The sequence below is a fragment of the Balaenoptera borealis genome (assembly GCF_965194805.1).
Source record: "Balaenoptera borealis genome assembly, chromosome: 19".
NCBI lineage: Eukaryota > Metazoa > Chordata > Mammalia > Artiodactyla > Balaenopteridae > Balaenoptera > Balaenoptera borealis.
This window is the reverse complement of record NC_138878.1, coordinates 59,252,073-59,262,401: the sequence shown is the minus strand read 5'-3', so window position 1 is coordinate 59,262,401 and position 10,329 is coordinate 59,252,073. Positions and strand designations below refer to the sequence as shown.

At 61.4% G+C, this 10,329-nt stretch overlaps 1 protein-coding gene across 3 annotated transcripts in view; it reads right to left on the bottom strand.

Moving 5' to 3' along the window:
• Window positions 1-5: 5 nt before the first annotated feature.
• Window positions 6-10,329, bottom strand: part of PPP1R37 (protein phosphatase 1 regulatory subunit 37) — a 42,363-nt gene continuing 32,039 nt past the window's right edge. The window contains exons 2-13 of one of the 3 annotated variants that reach the window (XM_082367856.1): window positions 7,276-7,373; window positions 6,420-6,465; window positions 6,078-6,178; window positions 5,256-5,375; window positions 4,641-4,791; window positions 4,394-4,549; window positions 3,105-3,217; window positions 2,300-2,441; window positions 2,035-2,201; window positions 1,176-1,917; window positions 749-839; window positions 6-655 (exon numbers count right to left, since the gene is read on the bottom strand). In XM_082367856.1, coding sequence (XP_082223982.1) covers window positions 757-839; window positions 1,176-1,917; window positions 2,035-2,201; window positions 2,300-2,441; window positions 3,105-3,217; window positions 4,394-4,549; window positions 4,641-4,791; window positions 5,256-5,375; window positions 6,078-6,178; window positions 6,420-6,465; window positions 7,276-7,373 — 1,919 coding nt within the window. In that variant the 3' untranslated portion in view covers window positions 6-655; window positions 749-756. Of the gene's footprint in view, window positions 840-1,175; window positions 1,918-2,034; window positions 2,202-2,299; window positions 2,442-3,104; window positions 3,218-4,393; window positions 4,550-4,640; window positions 4,792-5,255; window positions 5,376-6,077; window positions 6,179-6,419; window positions 6,466-7,275; window positions 7,374-10,229; window positions 10,255-10,329 lie in introns of those variants that run through there. The other 2 variants (XM_082367857.1, XM_082367855.1) reach the window with 2 other exon arrangements.

Genomic DNA, 10,329 nt, shown 5'->3' with positions numbered 1-10,329 from the left:
ACCCTCACCCCACACCCGCGCCTCCCCCACCCTGGGCTGTAGTGCCTCTCAGGGCGCCGCCTCGAGTGGCCCGGACAGCAGGGTCTCCAAGCCCTGGCTGCTCCCCACCCCAGCTCCCTGATAGATTTATTGCACTTAAGAAAAAGAAAGCTCTGATCCTCTGATCTCCCCCACCCACCCCAGCCCAGGCCCTCACCCTGCCTGGGGCTGCTCTACAAATTCCAACCACCACCATCACTCACCGCCCCTCCCAAGCCATGCCTCCTGCCTGGTCCTGTGCCCGGGGCCACCAGGGGACCATCCTGCCACCACCTAGGACTCCTGCCCTCGAGGGGGCAAGCCTGGCCAAATGGAGCCCTGGGGAAAGGTGCCTGGCCCTGTGGCCGGGATCAACTCCTCCGCCCCGTCCTCCTCCCATCCACCCCCAGCCCAGTCTTCTGAGTGTCGACACATAAATAGAAGTGCTTAAGTCAGGGCGGGGAGGGCCACTCCCTGTAGCTCCTGCACCCCGTGTAGTGTTGCTGTGGGGGGCAGGGGTCCCCAGGAAGGCCCCCCACCCCCTGGGGTCCCAGGCCTCAGGAAGGCTGGGGGTGAGGGTGAGCAGACTCTCATGGCTCTGGCCTCAGCTCTTCAAAGACGGACCGGAAGAAGGGAACTTAGGGAGAAGAGATCGCAGGGGGGCACCTGTCAGAGCCAGGAGCTCCATCGCCGGCTCCCCAGCTCCCTGGGCCCCAGGCCCTTACCGCACCTAAAGTGTCACAGTGTCTCCTGCCCAGATTCCTGACTGGCTTCCAGAAGCAGCTCCTCGAGCTCCTTCTCGTTCTTGGGGCAGCTCAGCTCTGCGCGGGAAGAAGGGTGGGCGGCCTCCAGTCAGGCGGGTGGGTCGGGGGGTACCAGCCCTGCCTGAGCTAGACCCGCAGGGTAGCACAGGCCCAGGTACCGATGAGACCATCAGACTCAAGAGTCAACAGATCTTGCGTGCCCCGCCCCCAAGGAGCTCCCAGGGATGCAAGGGGGGTAAGGCGGGGACTGAGGGTCAAGTCCCACTCGTCCCTGCCCCTTCAAGGGCCATTTTAAAGAGGGGGAAACTGAGGCACACCAACAAGCAGGTGCTTGGCCGGGGTCACACGCAGCACACAGGGGCCCCAGTCACCTGGCCCCAGAGGTCCTCTCACCGTGTTCCAGGCCACAGCTGCCCACCTTGGCCTCGGGCCCTGGGGGCGGCTCCGGGGGCAGTGCGAGAGCGAACTCGGGCTTCAGGCCGTTGGGCAGCGGTGACCCTGACTGGGGCGGCTCCGGCTGTGGCTGAGGCTCAGACGATCCGGGGTCCCGAGCGTTGACGGCCTCGGCTGGCGTCCGGGCAGGTGAGGTGGGCAGGAAGGACAAGGCAGGTGGGGATGGGGGACAAGGAGGGGCAGGTGGGGAAGGAGAGGCGGGTGGCACGGGAGGCTCTGCCCTCTCGGGTGGACTCTCCACCCGGGTCACCACAAACACTTTGTGGCCCCGGCCCGGGCTGGACACGGAAATGCGCTGCTCAGTGGGGGAGGAGGGGCAGCCTGGGGGGCTCCTGTCCCCAGGACCCAGGGAGTCCGTGGGGGGCACCAGGGCGGGGCAGGGGGCCTCAGCCCTCTCCCCATCCTCCTCCTCCCCCTCGTCCCCCTCGGAGTCTGAGTCTGAGTCTGAGTCCGGCCCGGCGCCGGGGCCGGGGGCCCCGTTCTCCTGTGCCCCGCTGGCGGGCCCCTCCCCGGGCCCGGGGTCGTCTGGCTGGGGCTCGGTGACGGTGATCTCGGGCATGGAGGCCGACAGCTGCAGGCGCTGCTCCTTCTCCTCCCGCTCCCGCGCCAGCACGAAGTTGCGCTTGCAGCCGTTCTGGATCTCAGCAAGCAGTGCCTTCTGCGTCTCGATGAAGCTCTTCACCTGCGGGCAGAGCGGGCCTGGCTCGGGCTCTGGGTGGCCCGCCCCCAGCGGGTCCTGGGGCCGCCCGGGCCAGCCAGCCGCCCCCCCACACCTGCCCGCAGGGAAGAGCGCACTCACCGCCTCCTTCTTGGGCTCGCGGTCAAGGTCCAGGCGCAGCAGAGAGTGGTTCACCTTGAGGGCCAACGACAGTGCCATGAGCCCGCCCGTCTTGATCTCGTTCTCCCGAAGGTCCAGTCTCAGGAGGCGGGGGCTCTCGGCGATGAACTCTGCCACCGCCACCGCGCCTGGGAGGGGGACCGCAGGGGCTGGCCACGGGCCCACACCCGGCTGGCCGCCCCCCAGCCTGGCCGCCCCGCCTCCCGCACCCGGCCCCGCGCCCTACCCTCGCACGTGAGCTTGGTGGAGGCCAGGCCGAGGCGCAGCACGCTGCGGTTGCCGATGAGGCCGTTCTTGAGGTTCCGCACGCCCTCGTTCCCGATGGGGTTGTGGCCCAGGTTCAGCGTCTCCAGGCTGTGTGTGTGCGGCTGGAGGGAGCGGCGCACGAGAGCCAGGAAAGGCCCAGGAGGCCAGTCAGGAACGAGGCAAACGCACACACCCTCTCCTCGGCAGCGCCCCCCAGTCCAAACGCCGGCACGTTCCTGCTTCGGGCCGAATCCCTCCTGTACTCAGAAGTCTCCCAAGAGCCAGCTGCCCTGTCCACTCCTCAGCCCTCCGAGCGTCCAGCCAGGCCCCTGTCCCCACAGCCCCGGGCCCAGCCTCCGCCCTCGCCGGCGTACCGAGGACTCTGGGCACAGGCCTGACCAAGGATAATTCTTAACCTGGGTCTGAGTCTGTGTACCCTGTGGGCTGGCTTTAAATACCACATAATGAAAAGATTTAAGACTTACTGATGGCTTCCAGAAATGCTAACTTTCTATGCAAGACATTTTCACCTCGTACAAAGCGTTGTACTGGGCTATGGTGCTGGATGCAGACAGACAATGAAAGAAGGGCTACTTTCCTCAAGGGAAAGAGGGTGCAGAAGCTGAAGCAAAGACCAAACAGGGCTGGAGGAAGAGAGCAGGTTCCTGAACTGGCAGGGTGAGCAACACTGGGAGCCGCGACAGCCGGAAGGTGATGAGAGCCGGGGGTGGGAGAGGTGCCGGACCGGACCGCGCTGCCCCCCCGCCCCTCTCCAGCCGACTCACCAGCGTCATGCCCAGAAAGGCCATGCCCGTGTGCGTGAGCTGGTTGTTCCACAGCACCAGCGTCGCCAGCCCCTTCCTCTGCTCCTTGAGGCCCTCGCAGATGTAGGCCAGACCTGGGGAGGCCCGTGGGCAAGTCCTGTCTGTGGTCGGGGGATCTCCCCGGGGGACACTGGCCCGGGAGCCACCCCGCCAAGCGCTCAGAAGCCCCTGCCCCAGCCTGCCCGGCCCCACAGGCTCTGGCCCTGACACCTCCTGCTACTGCCCCCCTGCCTTGGGCCTGGCACACACGGCTCCCCGACCCCTGGGCCGGGAACGTTCCTCCTCTGGACACCCTGATGAAGGCCTCCGCCATCTGTTTCAGATCTCTGCTCAAATCTCCCCCTCTCATGGGACAATCCCGGCCAGCCGAACCTTAGCAGACAGCTCAGCCCGCCATCACTGCTTTATTTTTCTCCAGAGCACATTTCACCATCCGACAGACTCAGCATTCCATTAACGTATCTTGGCTTTGTCTCTCCTGAGGGCAGAGACCCCTGCCGCACTCACGGCTGTGAACCCAGAGCCGACAGGCCCCAAGCGTGGGAGGTGCTCAGTACACGTGGGTCCGGGCCCAGCTGCCCCGGAGGAGGGCACTGGCCCCACTGTCCCACTCTGCACTCCCTCCCACAACCCTGTCTTCACACTGAGGCCAGGGGACGCTGCTCGACGGTGAACAGGGATGAAATCAAATTCCTCCCGCTGACGAGGCCTTGCTGACTACTCCCTCTTCACTTCTCACTCACCTCCTGGCTCACCAGGGCTCTTCCCCCAAGATATCTAATATCTAAGCTCTTTCCCACCTCAGGGCCTTTGCACTTGCTATTCCCTCCGCCTGGATTCTCTGCCTAGGCTTTTAAAACGGCTGGTTCCACCCCAGCCTCCTCATTACTGCCCAGAGGCCCCTTCCTGCACACCTTAAACACACCTTGACCCTTTATCCCGACATCCTTGTTTCCTCCAGGGCACTTTCCCCAGACTGAATTATTTCAATTATCTGCTCAATACCCCACCTCATCCTGAAGGCAGAGCTGAGCTGTTCCCTCCTCCAGGATTCCTCCCTGATCCCCAGACCGGGTCAGACACATGCCCTGGGCTCCCACAGCCCAGCCCGGTCTGAGGCGTCACCACGAGGGCAGGGCCGGGACTGCCTCGGCCACTGCTGTGCTTCTAGCACCACGAGCACCCAGCTGGGCACACAGTGGGTGCTGGGCAACTGGAGTTGGGTGGGGGCGCGTGGACCTCACACACACCTGAGTCCAGTACGTGGTTGTTACGGAGGTCCAGGATCTGCAGGGAGCAGTTGAACTTGAGCAGGTTGCCCAGCTGGGCCGAGTCCTGCAGGCCGTTGAGCTTGTTGTCGGCCAGGTACAGCTCCCGCAGAGTCATGTTCATCTTCAGGGCCGTGGCTGGGGGAAAAGGGGAGGGTGCTGTGACTGGCCAGGCCCAGGGGACCCGGCCAACAGCCCGAGCCCACCAGCACACCGCCCCGGGGCTCACCGAGCAGCATGAGGGGCCGCCCTGACAGGCTGGCATTCTCCAGGTGTAGCACCGCCAGGCTGCTGCGGATGCGCAGGGCGCGCGCCACGAAGGGCGCCGCGTGGTCCAGCAGGGGCGTGTTGCGGGCGTCCAGGTACTGCAGGCAGCTTGTCTGCGTGGCAGGCGCGGGGCTGGGTCAAGCTGGCCCCGGCCCTCCCCGCTCCGGGGGACCTCCCGCCCCACGTCCCAGTATCCCCGTGGACAGCAGGGCCAGCTGGTTTTATGGCTGGGGACACTGGCTGGTGAGGGAAGGCCCAGCCTGGGGCCGTGGGGGTGAGCGAGGCAGTGCTGGTGACAGCTGAGCTCGCTGACTCCTGTGTGGCAGAGACGCCCCGTATGTGAGTGAAACGGGAATGGTGACCACAGCCGCCTCCAAGGGACATGTTACGGGCAAGTGGAGGAGGAGGGGAAATGCCAGAAGGGAGAGAAGGGGCCGGGGTGGGCCTGCAGCAGGGTGCCTCTTGGCACTGCTTTCTCACTGGCCTGGAAGCTGGGGCCCAGCACCCTCTGACGGCTCGTGGACCCAGGCCCTACAGGTTGGGGGCCCTGGAGAGGGAATGGGTGGGGGGCACCCACCTTGCGCATCATGTGGGCAGCGGCCTGCCAGCCCCGGGTGCCGATGTGCTTGTTGAAGGAGATGTTGAGGTGGGTGGCCGACTCATAGTACTCGATCATGTCGAAGAGGGCTGAGGCACCCTGGGCAGAGACAGCGGGGCTCAGCCTCAGGGTGCAGCTGCCCGGGGAAGCCAGGAGGTAGGGGCTGAGCGACTGGGGACGGGAGAGCCCTGATGCTGCTCTGGCACCTCTGGGTTCCGGCAACCAACCCTTCCCCTGTCCTGCTGCAGCCGGTCTGCTTCCTCTTACTCGCCCCCCAGAGCGGTCTAAGTGATGTGCTGCGTGACCAGGACAGGCCTCTGCCGTCCCTGGGCCTCAGGTCTCCAGGAGCCCTCCCCCGGGCTCCTGGTGGCCTCCGGACCTGGGGAGGTGAGGACACCTGGGCATAAACAGGGAGGCTGCTTTCAGAATGTTTCTTAAACTCCCCTGCAGGCACTGTGATTCTCAGCGGGCGGGGAGGGGTGGGGGGCACGCGTTCCTGGAAAGGCTCCTTCCTGGTGGTCACACACCTCCCTCCGGCTTGGCTCCCCAAGTCTCTCCCTGGCTTACAAAGCCCCTGCCTTCGGGGTGGGTCTGTGAGACCCTTCCTTCTCTGGGCCTCACACACAGTCCAACATCCCCCGCTCACTCCGGCCACAGTGGACATCTCCCCAGTCTTGTCCCTCAAGAGGCCCCGCCCAGCCTTGGTCCAAGGGGGTTCCCTCCCGCTGCCATGCCCTCCCCCCAAACCTCTAAGAGGCAGGGAGCTCAGGGAGTGGCTATGGGCAGTGGCAGGCTGCTCACATCTTCGTCCAGGTTCGTCTGCTCCAGATCCAAGACCTTGAACTGCAGCCTCTTGAAGACCTCTTCCAGGGCCTCGCAGGTCTTGTAGTCGAGCTTCTCACCTGGGACGATACGGAGCGCCGTGTGCGTGCACATCTACGTGTCCCCTTGTGCGTGCACACTTGCGTGTGGGGTGAGGGGCTGGGTGGAAACGCGGGCTCCGGGCCAAGCAGGGGAGGAAAGGTCCTCTGCCCCTCCTCCCGCACCTCCCCACGGCGCGCAGCACCTGCCTCACCTCAGGAAGGGCGCCCACACCTCCCTGCCCGCTAGCCAAGGGCCCCCCGGCCCCGTCCAGACACACACCTTTCAGGTCCAGACAGTCAATACGGTGCCCGAGGTCCGTGAACTCCTGGGAAAGCAGAGTGGACGGTGGTTAAGGCAGGAGGACACCTGCAGGCGCCAGGCTGGACCTCCCTGAGAGTGGGGCAGCCGGGGCTCTGAAACAAGCAACCCTGGAACATTCTGGAATGACCCATCCAGAGGGAAGGCACTGAGGCAGTGCTTGACCAGCACGACCAGGCTGGACAGGTGGCAGGAAAGGCACCTGTGAGACGGCTGGGGGCGAGCAGGCCAGACGTACAGTAACACCCTAGTCATATAAAAACGGAAACTGCCCTTGCGTCTGTGTACCTCTAGATAGTGACTCGTTCTCTATTTATAAAAGCACAGAAAGTCCAGGGGACGAAAACCCCAAGCTGTCACCAGCGGGGACTCCTGGGGAATGGGACTTGGGCAAGAAGTGAGAAACAGGTTTTGCTTTTTGTATCTGTAGTATGTTAACTTCTTTTAAAGTCAGAGAATATACATTACTTTTGTCATTCAGACTTTTAAATTTTGTATACGTGGCTTTTCCCCTGGGGGAGAGAATTGCTTTGGGGAGTGAAAGATTCTTGACAAGTAATTTCCTACTTCACATAATTGTGTACTGCTTAAATATTCAGGAAGAGCCCGATTACTTTTACAGTTGGAAAGAGGATTTCCAGAGACATATTTACAGTCCCCTGGCTGGCCGGCCAGGCTGGGGAGGGGAGTGCTCTGTACACCCTCTCTTGCTCGGGCGGACACCACAGGCCCGGAGGGTGCTGGGGGGCGGGGTGAGGGCAGCTTCACCCCAGGGACTGCCCCCCAGTACCCCACACGCCCCCAGCACGCGGCATACCTGGAGCTGCCTGAGGAGCTTGGGGATCTGCCTGCAGTTTAGCTTCTGGCAGGCCTGCTTGTAGGCACCAAGGACCTCATCCACGGTCACATTCTGGGCTGCAGGCAGAGAGGACCCGGGCCTGTGACTTTCCACACCCTGGGCCTCTTTCCCCCACTCCCGCCCACTGGCCTGTGCCATCGCCCCTTCCCCCTCAACCTCCATGATAAACCTTCCTTCCAACAACCCACCGAGCTCAGTCCTGCCGCTGAGGTGCCTCGCTGTGAATGCTGCTCTGGGGAGGTGTCCCCGGACGCCCCCAAACCAAGTCAGCGCCACCCTCCCCACCTCCCCAAGGCTCCCCAACACCTTCACGTGAACATTACACAACTACTATCACGCCATGTTTCTACTTGTCAGCTGTCTCCCCCTCTAGACTGCGAGTCCCAGAAGGGCAGGGCTGGGGCTGTCTTGGTCACCACTGTGTCCCCAACACCATCCAGCAGAGGGCCAGGCCCAGAGCAGGTGTTTTGATTTGTGGTTTTTTTTTTTGAACGAGAGAATGAATCCACACTTTGACCTTATAAGGAAGTGGAGGTCAGAAAAGTGAAGCACCTTGCCCAAGGCCACACAGCTGCTAAGTGGTGGAGCCGGAACTCAGCTCTTAACTGAGATGCCACGTGGCTTCTCAAACTCCCCGCTCCCTCAACAGCGAAATATTCCTGGATGGTACTCAGGACGGGGCTTCCTGTCCCAGGGATACGGCAGCGGTCAGAGTCCCTGACACGGCCCTGGTGCCCCATGGTTACAGGCAGTGGCTCCCAAAATGAACACGGGGATGCAGCCCAAACCCAACAACTGCACAGCCCTGTCCTCGGGAAGCTCAGGGCCTGTCGCCACGTGGAAGGTAAGGCTGGCCTTTGTCTGCACAGATTTGCCTTTTCTGGACATTTCACAAAAATGGTGGTAAACAGTATGTGACCTTTGGTGGCCAGCTTCTTTCTGGAACATAACAATTTTGAGTTTCGGTCTCTTTGTAGTGCTATGTAGTAACTGTCGGATGTATGCATTTTGTTTATCCATTCGCCAGGTGAAAAGATATTTGTATTCTTTTCAGTTTTTGGCTATCAGAGCTTGGATTTTGTGCTGGGGCAACCAGGAGAGCAGGAAGAAAAGGCTCTGAGCAGGGAAGGGACAGGGTAAGGCCTGGGAATAGAAAGCTCTCAGGGCCAGCAGAATGGAGAGGGCACAGGAGTGGCAGGGCGGGCAGGGGATGGGCCAGCGGGAGCCCCTCCTGAGCTCCTGGGCAAGCATCTCTGAGGGGATGCTCCCTCCGGCCACTGCTCTGGCCGGGGGCCGTATGCCCCGACCTCATCAAGCAGCACCCTGTCTTCTCGGCGAGGAAACCAAGGTCCAGGGAAGGAAAGCTGCCTCCCTGGGGTCAGGCAGCTGGTAAAAGGCAGAGTCAAATATTTGCTCCAGAACTCTCTCCACTGTGTTGGGTGGGGTTGCTGGAAGAAAGAAGCCGACAGCGGCCCCAGGCTTCCCAGAGGTCAGGCCCGGTCCTCTGCCCCTCTCTTCCTCCTTGGGTGGAAGCAGGCGGGGTGGAGCCTGGGTGAAGCTAGAGGTGATCAGCAGCCTTCCCCAGTGTCAGCTGCCCCCTGCAGGCCTAGCAAGGGAGCTCTCTGACGTGCAATCATGTGCCTGGTGGCTCCCAGCTCTTGGGGGCGGGGGGGGGGGGGGGGGGGGACAGGAGCTGGCCTGCAGCTGCCTCAGGGAATCCAGCCAAGCAGGGGCCACTGACCCCCAGGGGGTCCATGAACTTGAATGGGGAAAAACTGCCTTTTTATTTGCACTAACTGAACCGAAATGAAATTCAGCATTTCCTTCTTAGTAACATAGCACAAAAAAGAGAGAAAAAAAGAAATATTGTTTAGCAGACCCTAAGACTCTGTCCTCAATAGAAATGGCAGATGTTTTCACATCACGTAACAGTTATTGCAGATTCTGAATGCTCATCACTACTTCGTTCGTCATTCGAGCTGCTGCTATATCCTGTTATTTCATGTGTGTCAACGAGGAAGGGCGTAATTACTAGATCATGATTTTTTAAATATTTAATAAACTGTATTTTAACTGGTATCCTTTGTAATCCTACTTTTTGCCTTTAAAAATCATTACTCCAAGAAAGGGTACACTGGTTTTATCAGATGGCCAAAGGGCAAAAACTGCTCCCCTAGACACGCTCCCTTCAATAAAGGCCCCCAGGCCAAGGTGGGGTTGGCCTGCTCATGTCAGATGGGGATGAAGTAGGGACTGGCTACACGTGGGGTCATCACTAGGAGTTCTCGGTGTCCTAGACCAGGGGTCCCCAACTCCCGGGCCGCGGAACGGTACCGTTCCGCGGCCTGTTTAGGAACTGGGCCGCATAACAGGAGGTGAGTGGCGGGCGAGCGAGTGAAGCTTCATCTGCTGCTCCCCATCACCCGCATTACCGCCTGAACCATAACCCCCACCCGCTCCATCTCCGGTTCGTGGAGGTGTCTTCCATGAAACCAGTCCCTGGTGCCAAAAAGGTTGGGGACTGCTGTCCTAGACAGTCTACAGGGAATAAGAGCCCTAAGCAATCTCTCAAACTGCAGTTGGTCCTTTAGATGTTTAGCTCTGACATCCCTTCCTCCAGGAAGCCCTCCCTGACCGCCTAGGACTTTCAGCTCCTGAAGTCCCCTGGGATCCTGCTCAGTGGGTCGGTCTTTGTTCTGATGAGCCTCCTGCTGAGTTCAAGGCCCAGGGTCTCTGACCTTGCCACCTCCACACCAGCCACAGGTACCATCCAGCCACCCCTTCAGCCAGGCGCCCATGGGGTTTGGATGCAGGCACAGCCTCACACAAGGTCAGGGCTCGGGGAGGCTGCATCTGTCCACTCACGTACAGCAGGGGAAGCTGAGAGCAGGGGGTAGGAAAGATGGACATACTCAGAGACATGCGGGTCCAAGGCCCAGAGCACCTGGAGACAAGAATGACAAGTGCATCGTGTCACTTTCCTCTGATGCTGAGACACATGTTCAAGCTGGA